Source organism: Tiliqua scincoides, chromosome 15 (genome assembly GCF_035046505.1).
Source record: "Tiliqua scincoides isolate rTilSci1 chromosome 15, rTilSci1.hap2, whole genome shotgun sequence".
NCBI lineage: Eukaryota > Metazoa > Chordata > Lepidosauria > Squamata > Scincidae > Tiliqua > Tiliqua scincoides.
Genome location: NC_089835.1, coordinates 250,166 through 272,071, shown reverse-complemented (window position 1 = coordinate 272,071; position 21,906 = coordinate 250,166). Strand labels below are relative to the sequence as shown.

General features: G+C 50.7%; 1 protein-coding gene across 1 annotated transcript; it reads right to left on the bottom strand.

Moving 5' to 3' along the window:
- Nucleotides 1-3,944: 3,944 nt before the first annotated feature.
- Nucleotides 3,945-14,058, bottom strand: LOC136635277 (solute carrier family 22 member 6-A-like). Its single transcript, XM_066610431.1, has 10 exons — nt 13,651-14,058; nt 11,174-11,277; nt 10,360-10,514; nt 9,140-9,308; nt 7,980-8,103; nt 6,981-7,096; nt 5,710-5,924; nt 5,398-5,506; nt 4,953-5,156; nt 3,945-4,029 (listed from the first exon to the last, which is right to left on the bottom strand). The coding sequence occupies exons 1-10, from the start codon at nt 14,056-14,058 to the stop codon at nt 3,945-3,947; spliced, it is 1,689 nt and encodes a 562-aa protein (XP_066466528.1).
- Nucleotides 14,059-21,906: the final 7,848 nt, after the last annotated feature.

Sequence of the window (21,906 nt, the reverse complement as noted above, 5' to 3'; positions counted from 1 at the left end):
GGCGGCCGACTTTCTGCACCGTCAGGCGCCCCTTCGTCACCTGATCTGACTCCGGCTGGACAGCTGCGCTTCAAGGAATATCCACAACCGCTGGTACTGGTTTCAGATCTGGAGGTGCCGATCCGGAGTGAACTCGCACCACGGAGGAAAAGAAGCAGAACGAACCAGCCTCCGAGAAGCCCTGGAGACTCCCAAGTGACTTCAGCTCAGCCCCCTCAGGGGGCTTCTGTTGGTCCAAGATCTTGAGGAGCGAAATGAGGGTCAGCTCATGTTTTCACTGCTGCTGGGCCTGCTGCAGGCTGGTCCAAAGGCAGCAAGAGGCAGCGTTTCTTCTCTGTGAAGATTTTGGGTGCCTTCTCTCCCTGCCTGGCATGGAACATCCAAGGAGCCCGGCGAACACACACCAGTCTCTAGCCCTGCGTTCGCGTTCACTCCTAAACTCCTGCTGCGTTTAGGCGGCTTAGCCAGTTTAATGAGACCCACTTCTCCTGCATGTGGAGGCATTAAGAAGGCAGGGGGAAAATCACCTCGGAATTCAGCTGAGGTGATGGGGGCAGGGAGCGCAAGGTGCTGAGTCAGGCCTGAAATACGAACTTTTCCTCTCTCTCTCACTGGCCTTTCATGTTTCTCAAAGAAAACATCACAGTGTGAGGCTGCAATGCGGGCAGCACAAGGTCAGGGTCAAAGCCATTGCCACATTGGGTTTGCAGGAACAATGTGCTCCTCCTGCTCTGGGCTCTTTGCCACACAACTGCAGTCACTTCCAGATCTCTGATGCAGGCATCTGGAGGCCTCCCTTGTGGGTTTGCCACGTCCACTCTTGTGGTGTGATCTGTGAGGCTGCTCTAGCGGCAAGTGGCTCAGAGTTAGGCAGCCAGGTCCAAAACAGCAGGACTCCTATGGGTGCCCTGAATCACCCTGTCCTGCTGGGTCAGTGAAGTGCAGTACCCTTTGTGGCCACTATCGGAGTGGCGCTATAGTGCAGCAAATGCCAGGGATGGGCAAGTCAGGGGCTGCTCGACTTGAGTTGAGTCATGAGTCTCTGCTCCCAGCGACTTGACTCCAAGTCATAACGGTGGCATTTTCCAAGTTGCCAAGTCACCTCTTCATGATTCAAAAAGACTCGGGCTCCTCCTCCTGCCCCCCCTCATCCAAAGAAACAAACCAGACCCCCCAGCCTTTGTCCAATGAGCATCGCTTCCTTCCTATCAGACACGGGCAAGAGAGTCTGTGCCCGCCTGCCTCCTCCTGATTGGATGCAAAAGCAAACCTTCACCTTCCCTGCCTCCTGGCTGGAACTTCCCTGCTGCTCACTCAGTCTGAATGACGCCCCACGAGGTCTTTCAAGCCACAAAAACAGTAAGCAGGCACACCCAGACAGAGACAGGCTCAGGTTTGCACGCATGGGAACGAGTGCCAGTCAGGGGCCCTTGACTCAAGTGTTTTGCCGAGTCTTCCACGTGTGCGACTTGAGTGTGCACAAGTCAGTGGAAAACGCTGATTTTCACAACTTGGACTTGAGTCACCTGACTCAAGTTCCCATCCCTGGCAAATACCAAGTTAGTAGCTCACCGTGCCCGAGTTGCCCCAGTGTTTCAGGAAGTCAGATGGTCCCTTACAGTGACAAATTCCAACAAGGGAGGGGATTTTTATCGTCTGTACGCAGACACTCCTGCCAGACCAGCCCAGTGCCTAAGCCCATGCAACCTCCCTCGGCTCACTCAACGGCGCACCAGCTGTTCTTCTGCCACTCCCTAGATACAAAAGGAAGAGGAGCGACAAAGTGATGGCAGGTGGCAAATTGGCATGGGTGATCCACGCGTGCCCCATTCTTGCTGGCCACCTCTACCAGGCCCCCTGCCTGCCCCTTGTGACTGGCCTGACCCAGCGTGGCCTGGTTCCAGCTGCTGCTTCTCTCCTTCCCTTCTACCCCTGCTTCTGCCATGTGAAAAAGCAGAGGGGAGCAGCAGAGAAAAGAGGAAACTGGGGGCCCAGAGTGTCTCCAGGGGTGCCCTCTAGACTACCATTCTGTTCTCCTCAGACTTTCTCTTTCCCTTTTTGTGGCTCACAAAAAAAAGAGTCTTCTGGTACTTGAGAGTAACAGCTTTATTGTGGTTTAAGCTTTTGTGGACCAGTGTCCTCTTTAGGTGTGGGAGGTGTAACCAGACATGAATATACACAGATGGGCAGCATGAAGGATGTAAACAGCAATGCCCCAAAGATCTTGAAGCACAAGTCAGTCCAGCCTGATCTGCCTGTGGAAATTCTCCCATGTACACAATGGAAGCACAGCAGTTATGCTGTGGGCTTGACCTTCTTTGCTCTGCTATACAGTGTTACCTCTCAAATGTGGGAGAGAAATCCCTGTTCCCCACTGAGTCCCAAATGAATAGAGTCAATCCTGCAAATAAATTCTGGCTTCGGGCTGGACTCTCTCTTATCTTTCTTTACCCTGCACATGCCCAATCTCCTCTGATCTCAGAAGCTAAGCAGGGTCAGGCCTGGTTAATACTTGGATGGGAGACCAACTGGGAATACCAGGTGCTGTAGGCTTGTACCATCGTCTTTCCAGACTGAAGGTTGCCAACCATTCCATTCTTAATGGGGGAAACGTTGACTTGCAAAGGAGCTGGGGCTGTTCTCCTGGTTTCTGACTGTTGTCATTTTTAATGGTGGCTGAACTTACAGGAGAAGAAAGAGCATCTTTCTCTAGGCACATGTTGGAGCTCTTGTGGTTTGCTTTTTGTGCATAGGTGTGTGCATTTCATGTGCAAGGATCTATCCCCTACTCTGCCTGACTTGCCAGACACTAAGGAGAGCAGCTGCCATTCACTGTTAGCAGTACTTCTGGCTTGTTGGTCTGAGGGCCAGACTCAGCGTAGCTTCCTGAGTTCCTGTGTTCCTAGACTTTCAGAGAGCAAAGGTGTCATGAATATGTACAGTTTAGGCCTAGTAGCATGTAGAGCTTGAACCAAACTAAACCAGTAACAGAGAAGTGGCTTGCAGTTCCTAGCTGCAAGGATGTGAGTAACAACAGCAAATGAAATTAACAACTCAGTGGAAGGTAATAATGTAGCACCTATGCAGACAGAAAGGTGCCCATCAAGGATGGAATGCAGGTGGATCTCCAGTGGGGAGGGGAAGAACTAGGCAGGATAGCATCCAGCCCCACTTCGGGAAGATTCTGTCCCCAAGAGCTTCTGATTGGACAGTTTAAATAAATACAGAGTCACCTCCGTCCTGTTAGCCTGATAAGTATAAGAACAAAGCCCAAGGGGTGTGTCGGGTCTTTTTGGTGGAAAAGGGTGGGTGCAACATCCTGCAACAGAGAGTCTGGTCCACCAGGGCCATGTGGCATCATAGGTAACCTGGAACTGAAAGATCTACAAAAGAAAGCTGACCCAGGTGCGAGTTAGGGAATAACAGAGATAGCCAGTTAGCTTCATTATTTTAATGCTGATACGTTTCCCAGAAGTTTTATGCCTCTAGCATTTGCTGCCTTTTGTAACTTTATGTAACCCTATGTATTTAATAAAGTAAAAATCCTTTTACTAAGTTGTTTCATTGTCAGTTGGGGACAAAGTTTCAGAATCCTGCCTAGCCGTTCAGCAAGCTACCAAATACTCATTGAGGACTAGTAACTTGGGGACTGAGGCTTTAATTAAAGAAAGTGCTCAGTGCCTGCAAGGGATAGGATTAAGCCTAGAGGGTCTCCGTGTCCCTGGACTGAGACACTGGCACATACAGGGTGGTGACAGTACTGCTGAACAGGGGTCCTTGAGGGCTCTAGGGTTTGAGAACCAGGAACTCTGAGTACCCCAAACCCCAGGAGTTTAGGACAAAAAGGACTTTCAGAGAGCAAAGGATTAAAAATAGAGACCCACAGGTCACCAGAGTGCATATGCACATGTGCACCAGGGAATTTTTCCAGTATTTTCTCTCCTTTAGCTGCTGTGGTTGGCCAGATCAGGCTTGGTGGAGGCAAGAAGAACCTTCATTTGCTGTTCATCTTCATGGTGGGGTCTGGATCTAAACAAGAAAGACAGAATGAATGAATGAATGAATGAATGAATGATGTTGAGAGCAAATGCAGCTGCAGACCAGTTAACTAACATATTCACACCAGGTTAATAGCACAGAATTAGAAAGGTGTACGGATGTAGAACTAGTGGCCTTGTTTTAAGATACAGAGCATAGCAAGTTGGACCACCCTTTTCTGGAGACCGGCTGAGGTGACCACCCCTGGAGACTAGAGTGGAAGCAGGCACCTGCCTCCACTACTGTTTTAGTCCTCCACTTCTCCTCACTTCCACTCTGTTGAGGACATTCCCCCCCCCCCCCACACACACACACTCCTCCCCTCCTGGCTTCCTCTTCTGCACTCTACCTTTCTTCCTTTTCAGATTCAGGGTCCTGGAGGAAAAGGAAGAGCTATGAAGTCGACTGGGCAGCCAAAGGCCAGTGTCCTTCACTCATCTGCCACAGTTGGCCTCACAGCTGGGCCGACCCTGCTTGGAATCTTCCATGTTTTCTTGACAAACATTGGAAAATTTGCAAACAGACTCAGGCATTTCCTGCTCAGTCTTCCCAGGCACCTCACCCCCTTTCACCTTCTCTCCTCTCCCTTCTTTTTGACTTTCCCTTCATTGTGACCAGCCCCTGGTCCTTTCCCTTGTTCCCTGGCATTTCCCATGGCTATTTATTGGGGTTCACTGTCGGACTTTGGGCTGGTAAGAGAAACGCAACATTAATTTTTCTTTGGCTTCTGTGCATTTGTGGACAAAAGAAAAGCAACACAAATATGCCCGTTTTTAAAAAAGGAAAGGAAAATAAGCCCTGAAAGAGCACCTCTGAGCACATGCAGAGTGTTGCTTTCTCATTCAGCCAGACCAATCAGAGAAAAGGATTTCAAGGCAGAGAACCTCCACCATTTAAAAACATCTTGGACTCACTGTCTTTCCACTTGTTCAATGGTCTCCGGCAGTGGGACGTTCCGAGTCTCTGGGAGAAAGCAGGCAGCGATGCCAGAGATAATGGGCGCTGCCCCATAGATGATCAGTGGCAGCGGTGGAAACACTTCCCCAGTCATCTGTACCAGGGGGGCAATCATGCTTCCGACACGGGCCATTGTGCCCCCAAGGCCCATCCCCGACTGCCTGTGTCAGGAAAAGGGACAGTTGTGAGTTTGGGGCCTTTTCATTCAAACCAGAAGCACTTCAGTGGGAGGAAAGCAAGAGAGACCTGACCACAGAGCACCACAGAGTACACAGAGTAACACAGTCCTTCCTGTGGCATTGGAGCATCCAGCCCTCAACAGGTGGTGACCAGGGCAGGCTGCTGGATGCCGGCCATGGCCTGCCGCCTCTGGAATTCAGGGGAAGCTGCTGCTTGACCCACCTGATCACTGTTGGAAAGAGCTCCCCGGTAACGATGTAGGCACAGTTGAAGGAGGCAGCCAGCGAGCCCTTCCCGACCACTGCGAACGCCATCCGCAGGTTGCTCAGATCTGGGGAGGAAACGAGACTCAGAGGCTGAAAGCAGAACTACCCATGAGAAGGGCCACCGGGGAGGTCGGCGGAGGGAAACCCTCTGTGTTCCGAGGGTCTCCTTATCCTCCAAGGGCTTCCGCCTTTCCTCCCTCCCTGGCCTTTCTGCTTGGAACTGCCTCTCAGAACTCCTGTGGACACCTCCAAGTGGCTTCCTCCTCACCTGGTGGCACAAAGATGTTTGCCAGGATGCACAGTCCGGCCAGGATGAGAGAGAGGGCCTGGGAGAAGCGCCGGCCCACAAATGTGATGGTCATCACCGAGATGAACTTCGCCGGGAAGTCAACGGCACCGAAGACCAGCTGGGTGAGGTAGATGTTGAAGCCAAAATTTTGCAGGTCCATGGCCAGCCCATAATAGGCAAAGCTGGTTGAGAACCTGGGGAGTGAAATGACAAGTCCCAAAAGCTTTGATTGATGATCAATCAATCAATCAATCAATCAATCAATCAATCAATCAATCAATCAATCAATCAATCACTCAGAGGCCTGGAGCCTGAACTGCTTAGTTCAAATGTCTCTGTCCTGCCTCCCATCTCCAACACTCAGGGGTGTTATTAGGGGTCAAGGGGTCATCCTTCAGACAGCCCACCCCTGACCCCTCAGTACTGCTGGCAGTGGCACTAATGTATCTTTCAAGGGCAGGCAGGAGTGCTGTGAGAGGTCCTGTTCAAGTGTTTGTCCCATGGCCTCCAGGGCTCTGCATCCCTTCAAACTAGTCCCATGCACACAGACACAGGGGCAGGGCCACATTAAGAGCTCTTGGCAGCTGAGGCAGGGGGACCCATACCGCCCCCCCCCATTGACCTGACAGTGGACCCATTGCCAGTCTTTCATCTCCCACTCCCTGGGATAAAAACTGAGAGGGTAAAAGAGCAGAAGGGGTGTGGAGGGAAAGAGGAGAGTGGTGGCCTAGAGTGTCTCTAGGTATTGAGAACAAAACGGCTACTATTATAATGCCGTTGTACAAATCGATGGTAAGGCCACACCTGGAGTATTGTGTCCAGTTCTGGTCGCCGCATCTCAAAAAAGACATAGTGGAAATGGAAAAGGTGCAAAAGAGAGCGACTAAGATGATTACGGGGCTGGGGCACCTTCCTTATGAGGAAAGGCTACGGCGTTTGGGCCTCTTCAGCCTAGAAAAGAGACGCCTGAGGGGGGACATGATTGAGACATGGGCTGGCCCTGCATGGGACTCAGTCCCACTGAAACCAATGGGCTTCCTTTTGAGCAAAGCTGTTTTGGATTCTGTTGCACATTAAAAACAATTCAGGGTTGAGAATGTGGCAAAGCTTGACTTAGGAGGACAGAACATTCAACTTTAGCAACCTGTTTTGTTTGCATTTTTTTGTTTTTGCTTCACTGAAATCCATTTTGTCACTTGATGGACAAAACCCAGTGCCAGAAAGGAAGCGAAGAAAAACAGGTTACTTACCAGACAAAGGAGACCCCGCAGGAAATTCTGCGGACAACGGGGGTCCGCACCAGGTCCAGCATGCTATAGGAGGCTTTGGTCGAGGAGAGCTCCTTCTGCATGCTGGATGTCAGAACCTGGAAGGGATGGATGTGCAAATGGGCCTCTGAGTCACGCAGCGGTGGAGGAAGCAGCAGGTGGCAAAGGCAGAGGTGGCAGCCCCACTCCCTCCCTTATCCGACCCCACATGGAGCAACCACGCTGGTCAGGAATGTGCCAGGCCCTGCTGATGCCAGCTGGATGCTCCCAAAATTCCAAAGCTGCAGTGATATGCGGTGAGGCTCAGGTCTGGGGAGGCACCACCACATGAAAACACACTCACTCTCCCCTTCCCCCCTTAAGCTTGAAAAAACACACCCTCACTCCCCCCCCCAGAGATTAATTTTTAAAAACCCACCTGTTCTTCCCCCACTCAGAGCTTGGGATAACTCAGTGACATGCCCCCTGAGGCAGCTGCAAATCTGCCTCCCCTAGTGCCTGCAAAAGCTCCATTGCAAAAGCTCCCTACTTTTTCCTGGCTTTTTTTTTTAACAGAACGAAGACTACTCTTCCTGCTGCCTCCCCAGAGCCTCCTGATGCAGGTGCCTTGCCTTTTTTGTTTTTTTTAATTGGAAGCCACCCATGATTGCAGCCTAATCTGCTGAGGCAAATATTCCTGCCGCCTCCCCAGAGACTGATGACACAAGCACCCTGCCAGTTTTTTTTTTACTGGAAACCAGTCATTATTGCAGTGCATTGGCTGCTGGCTGCTTCCCTGTGTGTTGTAATGTGTGTGTATGTGTTCTGCTTAACTCACTGACTCTACTTGAGAGGAAAGGAGCAGAGCGGAAAGGCAAGGAATTCTATTTTGACTTGTTGGGTCCTTGGGCTTTGTTCTTTTACTTGTTGGGGCTAGTGAGGCTCTGCCTCCCCTGACCGCACGTCACTGCAAAGCTGCATCTGTCCTTCCCCTGACACTACCTCCACACTGAGTTTCTCCCCTTCTTTCTTCCTCCCGTTGATCCTGGCTGCCACCTTCAGGCCTCTCACCGCCCGCTCCTGTTGCCCTGAGATGGCCAGCCAGCGGGCTGACTCCACAAAGAGCCTGCAGACCAGACCAGAGGGGAGAAAAGACAGTGAGTCATGAAGTCCCCAACAGGGAAGGAGCGATTGGAGGAGGTGGGGCTCTCTGGGCTCTCTCCGGTTGCAGGAGGAGAGTAAGAGACCAGGTTCCTTTGACCTCCTGCTGTCTTAGCAGATGGTATCCGGGTGTCTTGATCCCATTCAAGGACTGAGGTGTCTTGGTGAACCACCAGCTAGACATGAGCCAGCCACACAGTGCAGCTGCCAAATGCACTTCTGGGCTGCCTTCACCGAGGCCTGGATTCTAATTCCACTCTCTTCTGCACTAGTCAGACTTTGCTGTAGCAGTTCTGGGTATCACTTTTTAAAGAGGACACTGATAAACAGGGACAGTTCAGCTGGTGAGGGCTCTGGGAACCAAATCTTAGGAAGAACAGTGAACAGAGCTGGGTATGTTTAGCCAAGAAGAGAAGATGAAGGGGAAACGTGAGAGCCAGTTTTGAGGGTCCAAAGGGCTGTTGTGCAGAAGAAGGGGAGGACTTGATCACTGGGGCTCTTGAGGGTAGGACAGAGCCCGTGGGTTGAAATGACAGGGAAGTTGATTTGGGCTAGACACGAGGTGGAATTTCCTCACCGCCTGACCCTGGCACAGTCTGCCTGCTCTCTCTCCATGGAGGTTTTAAAGCAGAGGCTGGCCAGTCAGGGATGCTGTCACAGTTGCCTGCAGTGAGCAGAGGTTGGACTAGATGCCCTCCAAGGTCCCTGCCAGTTCCAGCATTTGACAGGTCTGCATAGCAGTGGTTCCCAAACTGTGAGCTGTGGCTCCCCGGGGAGCAGCAGAAATCAGCCAAGGGAGCCACGGAATCCTTGCAAAAAACCTACTGCCCTATCAAATGGATAGGATTGTAGCCCCAATGGGGAGCCATGGCCAACGGCCCAGAAGCTCAGGGGAGCTGCCAGTCAAAAAGGTTTGGGAATCACTGCTGCATAGGATCTGCTCAAAACCCCAAACTCCTCCTTACATCAGGCTTGTGTTGGTGTAATTTGCTCCCACGTACCAGGAATAGAGGAAGAAGACCAAGAAAGGCAGCGAGACGGTGAGCTGCAGCCAGCGCCAGTCCCGGATCACGTACGCCACTCCGGCCAGGATGAACTGCCCTGTGGTGTAGCAGTAACCGTTGATTGTGCCAACGATGGCTCGGTACTTAGTTGGAATCCACTCCATACCTGGGCGAGAGGAAAACCGACCACGGGGGTTAAACGTCCAGGCTGGCACCAGGGTCCAGAGATGCACGCTGGGCAAAACACTGTGCCAGGCAAAGAATTCTTATGCACACCATCTGCCTCTAGGCCTCACAATAGCTGTGCCACCAGCAACTCATTTTACCCATAATGCACCTCTAACTTCTGCCCAGCAAGACCCTCTGAAACCAGGATCAGTGACCAACACCTGAGACCAGACAACACAGGCTGACTCAGGGCGAGTCTGTGTCTGAAGCTGCTCAAGGCAACCTGTCTCAAGATGCCCACCCACTTCCACCCTTCCTTCTTCTTCACTGGGTTCAAAAGGAAGGGGAAAGTGAGAGGGAGAGAGTGATGGGCTAGAGTGTCAGTGACATTCTAGCCCCTGGGTCCAAACCTTTCGGCAGGAGGGCCACATCATCTCTCTGACACTGTGTCAGGGGCCGGGGAAAAAGAGAATTAATTTACATTTCAAATTTGAATAAAGCTACATAAGTTAATATATTAGATGGAACTTGTGTTAATGAATGAAGGTCTTGCAATAGCTCGAGGCCTATAAAAGGCCTTGCACAAAGCAGGGCCGGCCTTTCCTTTGCTGCCACTGCTGCATCACAGACGTGAAACAGCAAGCAGTGGAGGGAACCCTTGTCCCACAGCTCATAAGAGAGGGCAAACAGTCATCTCCACACTGAGAGCAGTCGCATCAGGCCAGCACGGGCTCCAGCAAGTCTCCAGAGGGCCAGATGCTCATTGGAGACTGGGGGCTCTACGCGGGGCAGACTGTGAGTCCCTGAGGGCCGCAAGCGGCCCCCAGGCCTGGGTTTGGGCACCCCTGTTCTAGCCCATCATTCTCCGGTCCTCCACCTTCCTCTTCTGCTCCCTTTCCCTCTTTCTTTTCCAATTCAGAGGAAGGGTGATGGAGACGGCAGAGCTGGGAGGTCTTGAGCCATGAAACAGATGAGCTTTAGTGTTTCTCAGAAACAAACCCAGCAGCATCTCCTGCGGACTGGCTGAAGCAGAGGTCCAGGCAACTTACAGAGCGAGACGGAGTTCAGGACGATCCCCGACATGGCCATTCCGGTGAGGAACCGGCAGACGCAGTAGGCGGTGAAGCTGGGCACAAAGGCCGTGCAGGCGCCCGCAGCCCCCATTTGCAGGTAGGACCAGACGATCAGGGCCTTCCGGCCAAACCTGCGCGACAGAACAAGCCCAGCCTGAACACAGAGCTGCAGGGTGCAGGCTGGAGAGAGATGCAGCAGGAAAAGTTGAAGGGCATGTGGCCAGGGCTTTTGAGCGCTGACATTGGGCCTGGGGAGAGGGTGGCTCAGGCCCAGATTTTTCATTTCCAAGGGGGCAGCCAGCTCCACAGACTGCTGTAGGGGATGCGACCCACATAGTTTTGACTGCGTCACCGAGCTGGCTGGGCCTGCCCTTGCACAGGCTGTCAGGGCAGAGGAACCCACAAGTCTGACTTGGAGACAGAGCTTCCTGGGTGACACTTTCTCACCTACCTCACAGGGTTGTTGTGAGGACAAAAGGAGGGGAGAAACCTTGTACACCACCCTGAGCTCTTTGGAGGAAGTTTGATATAATAATGCAAACAATAAATAAATATCTTCATTTTTCAGACCTAATGAGATTCTGTCAAATGATTTTGGTCCAAGCAATTCCACTGCTGCAGAATTCCTGCTGCCCCCTCACCCCCTCCTCTTCCTCCCCTTCCAGGACCGGCACATACAAGATTCTGGATGGAGGGGAGGCAGCAGAGGGGCCTCCAAAACATGTGTCAGGCCGAAAACGTGAGCCCTGGCTCTCCTCGCCAGACAGCAGCTCTGTCTTTGGCAGCTCACCTGTCTGAGAGGCTCCCGAACAGCACAGATCCAATCAGCACTCCAGCCATGTAGAGGGACTGAGCCATCTGCCTCAGAGTCCGGGACTCGCAAACCAGATCCCACTGCCGGAAAGAGGGGGAAAGGGAGACTGGGTCAGAGCACGGATTTCGAGACTGTCGGAGCTGCCTGGCAAGTGGTGAGCGCTCCTTCCGTGGAGGTTTCCAAGCAGGGGCTGTCACACCTGCCTGTACTGATCGGGGGCTGGACTAGATGCCCTCTAGAGTCCCTTCCAACTCTCACAGTCTCTGCTTCTATGTGCAGGCATCAGGTCAGTGCGCTTAAGAGAACGGTCCCAGGGCAGCCTCAGTCTTTCATAGTCTAGTAAACTATTCCTGGAGATCTGCTATAATGCTGTAGTATTGGAAATTCCTCTTCAAACCTCTGGGAGTGTTTTCAGTTATCACCTTGAGCTGGATGCAGATTCCTGGAACTTCCAGGACCATCCTGGAGAGTGGGCCGCCCTAATTTGACCTCTCAGAGGAGAAAGCGGCACAAAAGACGGAGACAGCCCATCCATGGGGGGTGCCCCCCCAATCTGGCTCCTCCACTCCTCCCCCTCCTAGTTACCTGGATTTGAAAAGGAAAAGGGGATGAAGTGTGAAGGAGAGGAGAGAGGTGGGCTAGAGTGGTGAGGAGCGGGAGAGGCAGCTGCTGTTCCACTAGGTAAGGGGAGACAACACATGGCACACCACTTTTGGTGCCAGGAGTTTTGGGTCAGCCCTGGCAGAGTGCCATCTTCTCATCACTGAGCAAGCAGAACTTGGAACAACATGAAATAAAAGCAAAAGTTCTTTGACCATGTGCAGAGAGCAATTTGCATGTTGCTCCTCCGAAGTAACCAGCACTATAACAAGCTCCCTACATTCCTAGGATGGGGTTCAGCCCCTGAAGCTCAGGACCTCTTGTGCCAGAAATTACCTCCTGGCACATGCAATGTTTAGATGATGGCAAGTTGAAGAAGCTCACAGTCTCCCAGCCTGAGTTCCTCCTAGATTCATGCAGTTTGGTTCATCTGGACAGTGGCGATCCTGGCTGCCACCCAGGGCCATGACTGCAGAATGCTGTCATCCCCCCCCCACTGGGGGCCTTCTAAGGCCAGAGGGGACCACATACAGCCTCCTCCTGCCCTCTGAAGGCCACCTGAGGCCTCCAGAAGGTCTTTAAATGCCACTTCTGGTTTTCACCCGGAAACCGGAAATGAGCTTTAGAGCTCAGAAGGCTTTTGGAAGACCATGGAGGTTGCACATGGCCTCCTCCGGCCCTTCAAAGCCCCCAGGGCAGGGCAGGGAAAGGAAGGTGGTGGGGCCAAGGAAGGCGGCAGCACCCCCACAGGCATGGCGCCCCAGGGTGTTTGCCCCCTAGACCCCCCCGGCTATGTCAGTGCATCTGGGGGCCATCACATGCTTGTTTCTGGCAGAGATAGTTGGGGCTGACATGCAGTTGGAAACATTGCCGGGCTGACTTGAAATGTGGCAATCCCATTAATTACTGCATTTCCAGCTTTGTTTCAGCTCCCAGAGGGCTGCCACGTGGACATCACGCACAGACCGCAAACCCACCCCCTGCCATAGTCCCCTTTGAATGGCCACCAGCCGCTACAACCGGTCACAGCTGCATGGTGGAGGTAATTTTGGTAGATGCCACTTCTCCTGCAAAGGGGGGAGAAAAGCTATGCCTACCAAAATTTCCTCTGAGTGAGACCAGCCTCCACCCAGGATACTTTCAAAGAGGGGTCTGAAGCTGGTTGAGAGCTGGGCACACTTCAAAGGCCCGCACTGCAACATGGGCCCAGTTTTGAGAGCCCAGCTGGCCAGAAAGCTGGGCAAGCGAGTGGCCCCAGTTCCTCTTCCTCTCCCCACTGAGCCACTGAGGGTGCGCAGAGACTCTGTCTTTTACCCCTAGCACAGGTCAGGAGGAGAGGAAGGTGAAGAGCAACATGGTGACACATGATTTATTTGGAAAGGCCAAGGGAGAGCATGAGGAAGCAGGGTGAGCCAAGGTGGGGGCTGCAGGCAGGTGGGAGACTGAGGGGCCCATGGAAGACTGGGGGGGGGGCTTGGTCAAAACAGCCCCTCTAATGTTGAAGTCTCCAGTGCAGCAAATTGCAAGCTTTTTCATCTCACTGCACACTGACAAAGTGCTAAAATTGTCAAGGCCACACCATCAGTTTTTGGACAACTGACAAAGCGCACCACTGTCAGTGGGGGCTCACATTCCCCAATGGCCCTACAGATAAATGACCCCCCAACTCCTGCAACATGGAGCTCCAATGAGATTCCCTTCATCTCCAACTACTTGTCCTGGGTGCTGCTCAAACGGTGTCAGGCGCAGTCCCCAAGAAAAGTGAGTGCTGTGGCAGCCCCACCAAGACCCACAGCAGACCCACATCTGGGTCTTGACCCACCTCTCAAAGCCCAGAAACTCTTCTGGCTCACCTCACTGACAATAGTGTTGGTGAAGACGCTCCTGTCATACGCCCACCCGTCAGTACATGGCTCCGTGTCTGCTCTGGTGGTCTCGTTGATGGCGCTAGCATTCGGGTCAAGGAGCCGCCACTGCGTGGCCACAAACCGCCGGCATCTGTCTGCTTGCTGATTCTGGTCCAGGGGGATGGAGATCCGCAGGAGGCTGGCGGCATCCATCTCCTTGGTGCTGTTGGCCTGGCGGAGGGTTGAGTTGGCCGTGATGTGGATTTTGCAGTGATGCCCGGGGACGCCAGCTGTGAAGTTCTGCACAAGGTTGTGACTGGCCATCATCATGAGGGGGAGAGCCAGGAAGGCGACTGTCAGCCTCTGAAAATGGCCCATGCCCCCTAAGTTGTCCAGAATGTCAGCAAAAGTCATGGTGGTGGCTGGTCCACGGAGCTGAGTTAGCAAGCGAAGAGGAGGGGGAGTCCGAAGAGATCCTGGCACAATTTGGACTTGGACACGCCAGCTGGAGACTGGATATTGTGGTGGCAGCAGCAGGACCTATTTGGGCTGGCTGGGAGGTGATAGCAAGGACCTTCTGCCGCCTCCCTCACCTCTCTTCATCAGTTCCGTTCCTTGCTCCTGCCTGCTTTCGGCCGTTCCCAAAAAGTGGGAGACCTTCGAGCCCAAACTGATGAGAAGATGCCCTCTGTGCCTTGGCCAATCAACAGGGCTTGAAAGCCTGCCAGGCAGGCTTGGTAGCACTTTATATAAAACTTCATACTGGTTAAATGTTTACCTAAAAGCCCTGCCCTTTGAGTGAGTGGGAGGAGGGGGCAAGACGGACGGGGCAAGATGAAAGATGGTTGTGATATTGGGAAAGGGGCAAACCAACTGGAACTTTGGACCTGGTTTTCTTACTGCACAAGGTTAGCAGGATGATTTGATGACCAGGACCAGGTGATGTCAAGCCGAAGACGCCCCCTCCCCTCAAGGAAGTTTGCTATTCCAATAACAGATTGGACAAAGTAAATGGAAAAATTAAAATTTTATTTGTATAGATTTGTGTGTGTGTGTGTGTGTGTGTGTGTGTGTGTGTGTGTGCGCGCGCGCACGCCCAGTGACAGAGGCCAGCCCAAGACCTCCCTGTGCTTGAGATGGCTGGCCAAATATGCCCTCCACCATTTCTCTGGCTCCCTGCATTCGAAATGCCTGTTGCTCTCCTGTCTTGATGCTCTCACCCAGGGGTGTCAAACCTGCGGGTTGAATAGCATTTATGATGCCTGCTGAGGGCCAGAAGTGATGCCGTTAAGAAGTGACGTCATTAAGCAGGTCATGACCAGAAATAGGCACTTCTTTTCTCACTTAGGAACTCATCAGCTCCAAAGCTCAGAATAGAGAAATTAGCAAAACTTGATCCTATTTCCAAGGGATAGGAGAGCCCGTTATCTTGCAGGTTGCCCTTTCAGCAGTCACACCTCTGTGCAGCTGAGAGCGGTTGATGGTGGTGCTGGGAGAGACCTGGGTGTGGCCCCCAGAGCCCTGGCCTGTGGGCCTTATGTTTGACACCCCTACTCTAGCTTGTCACACTCTTCCTTCCAACTCCATTCATCCATTTTCCAATCCAAGGGATGAGAGGTGGAGGGGAGTGGATAGGTGAGGGGGGTGTTCCCTCGCCAATCCACAATCATCTCAGTTGGCCTCATGGATGGACCTGCCTGGCTCACAGGGCCCCTAAAAACTGGAGCTGACATCTTTTCTGTAGGCTGGACACTATTTATACTTCAAGAGAACCCTGGTAGATGAGTCTGTGCGGTTCCAAGACTGGGCCTTGAGAGTCCCTGGGCTGGAGAGTCCCTGGAGTCCAGTCATTGCTCCAACTCCCGGAATCAGTGACCCATAAAAAAAAATAGCTGGTGGATCCACCCCTGGCCAAGGGGTAAGGAAGAAAATCTGGCCAAAGAGTCCAACTTGGAAAGCCTGGGTGTGTGGCTGGTTGATGATTTGCCCCCCAGGAATGGGCAAAGTTCAGGTGCCCAATCTCTGGGCTGGAGAAGATACCAGACACTTTTTCAAAGTGTTCAGAGGATGAGATTGCTGACCGGAATGCATCACAAGGGTCCAAGAAGTGACCTTGCACTGGCTGTACGTAATTGGTGGGCCCTGCGCACTCCCCCGCTCATGTGCAATGAGCTGAGCTCATGCTCTGTGGACCAGCAGGTAGGGCAGAGTGGAAAATCAGGCACCAACCTTTTTTCCTCCAGCTGTGGGTGGAATGTGGAGTTGGGACATCAAGAGGCAGGGCCTGGGGAAAGAAATCTTGCTGGAGACTTCTGCTAGGGAAGGTTGCTTTGGCCAAGCCGCCCAGTCTTTACTCCAGAGGCTGCATTAGGATTCGCATCACTCAGTCCGAGAGCTCATTGCATCACCCCGCAATGGACCTCTGCCCATACCAGACCATACAGAATCAGTGACAATATCATACACACTGCCTCAATGCAGTGTGATGGCAGGTTTCCCCACCAAACATTATACCACATTGTGTCTGGCTGCAAACTGAGGGTGTATCCGGGCCCGTGGCCTGACTTTTTCTCTGTCTTTTCCTCTTTTCCTCTGAATGGCTGGACGAACTGGACATTGAAATTTCATCTAGGTTAATTGTCATGTATTATATGCCATACATGGCGGAGGAGCTGAATAACCTTTTTGCCCGGTTTGAGTTAAATCAAACTGAAGTTGCCACACCGCGGTTATTAACTCAGAGCATGATATGAGGAAGACACTGAAAGTGGTAAATTCAAGGAAGGCTGCAGGACCTGATGGCATTTCTGGCCAGGTGGTAAAAGACTTTGCAGACCAATTGGCTGGGGTTTTGACTAAGATTTTTAATCGGTCTCTATCCCAAGCCATTGTCCATCGTGTCTGAAAGCTTCTACCTTTGTTCCATTGCCAAAGAAGTCCTTTATAAGTAGCCTTAATGATTAGAGCAGTGGAACTCACTTCTATTATTATGAAGTGTTTTGAACAATTAGTTCGACAGTACATCATCTCCTGTCTTCCAGATTCATTTGATTGATATCAGTTTGCATATAGGGCAAATAGATTAACAGAAGATGCTATAAACACCGTCTTACACACTGCTTTAACTCATTTAGAGCAGCGGGGGATCTATGTAAGAATGCTCTTTGTGGATTTTAGCTCTGCATTTAATACAATTATACAGTACAAACTGATATCTAAAAGATCTTGGGTTTCCAGATCCAATCTGTATGTGGATCTTGGATTTTCTTTCAAATCGCCCTCAGAGGGTGAGATTAAGGGACTTTGTTTCTTCTGCCAGGACTCTCAATACGGGTACTCCACAGCGCTGTGTGTTGAGTCCACTACTGTTTACCATCTATACTTCAGATTGCACCAATATTTATCCCAGCAATAAGATCATTAAATTTGCGGGTGACACCACGTTAGTGGGGCTCATCTCTGAAGATGATGAGTCTGTATATCGTGAAGAGGTACAACGGTTGTCTTTATGGTGCAAATACAATAACCTTATTTTTAACATCAATAAGACTAAGGAGTTTATTGTGGACTATTGGAAAAGAAAATCTGACATTCAGCCCTTGTTTATTGAGGGTGTTTGTGTAGAGCAGGTGGATGAGGTTAAGTTTCAGGGGATCATCCTGAAGAAGGATTTGACATGGAGTGCAATCACTGCGGCTCTGGTCAAGAAGGCCCAACAACGATTGTACTTTTTGAGACTCCTCAGCAGACAAAAACTGACTCAGACATTGTTGGTAATTTTTTATCACAGCTGCATAGAGAGCATTCTATCTTATTGTCACGGTGTTTGGTTTGCGAGTTGTGCAGTGGTGGAGAGAAAAGCGCTCCAGAGGGTTATCAACACTGCCAGAGGATTATTGGCTGTTCCCTCCCTTCTTTGGAGGAGCTTTACAGTACAAGGTGTATGTCGAAAACCTTAAAAATTCTGAGAGATCCCTCGCATCCTGGTTATCAGTTTTTTGAACTATTACCATCAGGAAGAAGATATAAGGTGATAAGAACAAGAACGAGTAGATTGAAGAACAGTTTCTATCCCAGTGCAGTGTCTAGATTAAATGTAGGGGTACAGTGATATGTTGAACAGAGTTTTAGCAATGTGGTGATTGTATATGTAGTCTGCCTGACTTTGTTGTCTTGTTGTTTTGTGTGGGTCTTGTCTTGTTTTACCTTGCGAAAGCACCTAATTTCGTTGTACTTGTGTATACGGGTACAACGACAAATAAATTTTCTATTCTATTCTATATGCTAAATAAATAAATAATGATGATGCAGGGGCATCATAAGAACATAAGAACATAAGAACAGCCCCACTGGATCAGGCCATAGGCCCATCTAGTCCAGCTTCCTGTATCTCACAGCGGCCCACCAAATGCCCCAGGGAGCACACCAGATAACAAGAGACCTCATCCTGGTGCCCTCCCCTACATCTGGCATTCTGACTTAACCCATTCCTAAAATCAGGAGGTTGCGCATACACATCATGGCTTGTACCCCATAATGGATTTTTCCTCCAGAAACTCGTCCAATCCCCTTTTAAAGGCGTCTAGGCTAGACGCCAGCACCACATCCTGTGGCAAGGAGTTCCACAGACCAACCACCCGCTGAGTAAAGAAATATTTTCTTTTGTCTGTCCTAACCCGCCCAACACTCAATTTTAGTGGATGTCCCCTGGTTCTGGTGTTATGTGAGAGTGTAAAGAGCATCTCCCTATCCACTCTGTCCATCCCCTGCATAATTTTGTATGTCTCAATCATGTCCCCCCTCAAGCGTCTCTTTTCTAGGCTGAAGAGGCCCAAACGCCGTAGCCTTTCCTCATAAGGAAGGTGCCCCAGCCCCGTAATCATCTTAGTCGCTCTCTTTTGCACCTTTTCCATTTCCACTATGTCTTTTTGAGATGCGGCGACCAGAACTGGACACAATACTCCAGGTGTGGCCTTACCATAGATTTGTACAACGGCATTATAATACTAACCGTTTTGTTCTCAATACCCTTCCTAATGATCCCAAGCATAGAATTGGCCTTCTTCACTGCTGCCGCACATTGGGTCGACACTTTCATCGACCTGTCCACCACCACCCCAAGATCTCTCTCCTGATCTGTCACAGACAGCTCAGAACCCATCAGCCTATATCTAAAGTTTTGATTTTTTGCCCCAATGTGCATGACTTTACACTTACTGACATTGAAGCGCATCTGCCATTTTGCTGCCCATTCTGCCAGTTTGGAGAGATCCTTCTGGAGCTCCTCACAATCACTTCTGGTCTTTACCACTCGGAAAAGTTTGGTGTCATCTGCAAACTTAGCCACTTCACTGCTCAACCCTGTCTCCAGGTCATTTATGAAGAGGTTGAAAAGCACCGGTCCCAGGACAGATCCTTGGGGCACACCGCTTTTCACCTCTCTCCATTGTGAAAATTGCCCATTGACACCCACTCTCTGCTTCCTGGCCTCCAACCAGTTCTCAATCCATGAGAGGACCTGTCCTCTAATTCCCTGACTGTGGAGTTTTTTCAGTAGCCTTTGGTGAGGGACCGTGTCAAACGCCTTCTGAAAGTCCAGATATATAATGTCCACGGGTTCTCCCGCATCCACATGCCTGTTGACCTTTTCAAAGAATTCTATAAGGTTGGTGAGGCAAGACTTACCCTTACAGAAGCCATGCTGACTCTCCCTCAGCAAGGCCTGTTCGTCTATGTGTTCTGAGATCCTATCTTTGATGAGGCATTCCACCATCTTACCCGGTATGGATGTTAGGCTGACCGGCCTATAGTTTCCTGGGTCCCCCCTCTTTCCCTTTTTAAAAATAGGCGTGACATTTGCTATCCTCCAATCTTCTGGCACCATGGCCGTTTTGAGGGACAAGTTGCATACCTTAGTCAAGAGATCTGCAACTTCATTCTTCAATTCCTTAATAACTCTTGGGTGGATGCCATCAGGGCCCGGTGACTTATTGATCTTTAATTTATCAATGAGGTCTGAAACATCTTCTCTTTTAACCTCTATCTGACTTAACTCCTCGGTCAGGAGGGGCCGTTCGGGCAGCGGCATCATTAAGGTTCGTGTGACCCCCCATTCACTGTATTTATTTGTTTTAATATATCACAGTCCAGGTCACCCAACAAATCAGTAACCAACAAAAAACCTGTGGCCAACTTGATGACTCTCACACAACTGAATCAAGTTCCAGTATTAGCTCTGATGCATGGAAATGAGAGCTGACTCATACTGACACCTGATTGGTTCCCTGCTGTGTCATAATAACACCTCATTGGCAGAACAATCAGTCCCATTGTTCAGTTCTGAGTTAAGGTTCACACTTCTTGTGACAGAAGGCAGTTGTGTTTTCCTTTTCTTGTTGTTTTGTAATAACCCTTGCTAGAATACAGATATTTCAGTGTGGGTTGTTTTATTGCATTCTGCATTAAATTACCAATGGAATGGTACTATTTAACATGATAGTATTATTCACAAATACCAAGGTGTTCAAAATTTTGGCCAGTAGTGGTGTCACACCCCCCCCCCAGGGCATCACGTAGTGCAATCCGCACCCCCTAGTGACACCACTGCTTCACTCACCCATTTGCTGGCTCCTTAAGGTGGGTCCCATGTTCCCAGCTGGGGTTTGAGGACAAGCTGAAGAAAATGGTTATAAAAGATTGATTGATTCTTGATTAGGGTACCTCAATCCTAAACTGGCTCCTGCTGGTGGGACAGGCACACTCATACAGTCACAGATGTGCTAAAAGGCATGTTTTGACTGTGCAAAAGTCAATGCCAGAGGTAGGGAGGTGGAGGAGGGCAGAATGGGGTGGTGGGATTCAGCCTGTTCCCACAGGTTCTGCAGAACCATTACCTAATGTAGTTATCTACATTATCTACATGTAGTGCTGTGAGGCTGCAATCCTGTCCACACTTCCCTGGGAGTAAGCCCCATTGACTAGAAGGGGACTGACTTCTGAGGAGACTCCCATAGGCTGGTGCTGTGAGGCTGCAATCCTGCCCGCACTTCCCTGGGAGTAAGCCCCATGGACTAGCAGGGGACTGACTTCTGAGAAGGAGGAGGGGAAGCCACTGCAGTTGGGAAGGGCAGTTAGTTCAAAACTGAGCGAGGGAAACCCTCAGCCGCCTTCCTCCTCCTCCTCCTCCTCCTCACTAGGGCTGCACTGAGGAGAGGAGCAGAGTCCCCACTTGTTGCTACTTCTTCTGCAGTAGGCAGGGAGCAGCACCCACAGGCTCCTCTTGGGCTTCCTCCCCCACTCCTGCTCCTGTCAGCTCTTGGGGTGGGCTCCATTAGCCCCATTTAAACCCCTCCCCATTGATTTGCAGAAGGGCTGAGCAGTGGGAGGGAGGCTGCTTCTTGTGCCTCACTCTAGGTGACTGACCCACACACACACCCCAGTCCTGTTTCTGTCATGGTCACTATTGCAGGCATCTTCCTGCTCCAGCAATAGCTGTGGGGGAGAGTTTTGTTAATGAAATGCAGAAGGGGATTGGCTCCTTTGAGCACCCTTGAATTATACTCAGAGTTTCCTCAGGGTGTTAATTATATTTTTATGCATCTGGTGGTAGGAACAGTATTTTTCCTCATTTTTTTTTAAATCTGGGGTGTCCCTTAATCTGTGATTAAAGGGGCATTTGTATTCTGATTTTAACTATATATATAGACAACTCCATGTGAAGCAACCCTCAGATTAACCACGTGAGTAGCGTCATGCCTCTTTACAGCATAATAACTTTTACAGACGAAGTTGGTTTCATCCCAGCTCAGTCCTCAGGAGTCCTGTTCATCCTAATTGGAGGACAATGTTTTGAGTAGTTACACCATTTCTGCCCAATGTTGCATATTTGCAACAGGGAACAAATGTGTACACCTGTAGGCTAGGCAAAAATGGGTTAATTAATATTGTATCTGCAGTGAAATGTAAGAGGGTGAAACTATCATATCTACACTCGTACATTGTTTGTCAACCAGTGGTACGGGTACCACCAGTGGTATTTGAGTGGTACTTGTGGGACCTCCTGACATCGACTGCCTGGCATCGAGACCAGTGACTAGGACACTGTTTCTCAACCAATTGTTCAGGTACCTTGAGTGGTACTTTCTGGTGGTACTTGTGACTCCCCTTCCCACAAGCTGCCCTGACCCCATGAAGCCCTGACCCTCTCTCCCATGCAACCTTGACCCCTGTGGAGCCCTGACCCCCAAGCAGCCCTGACCCCCC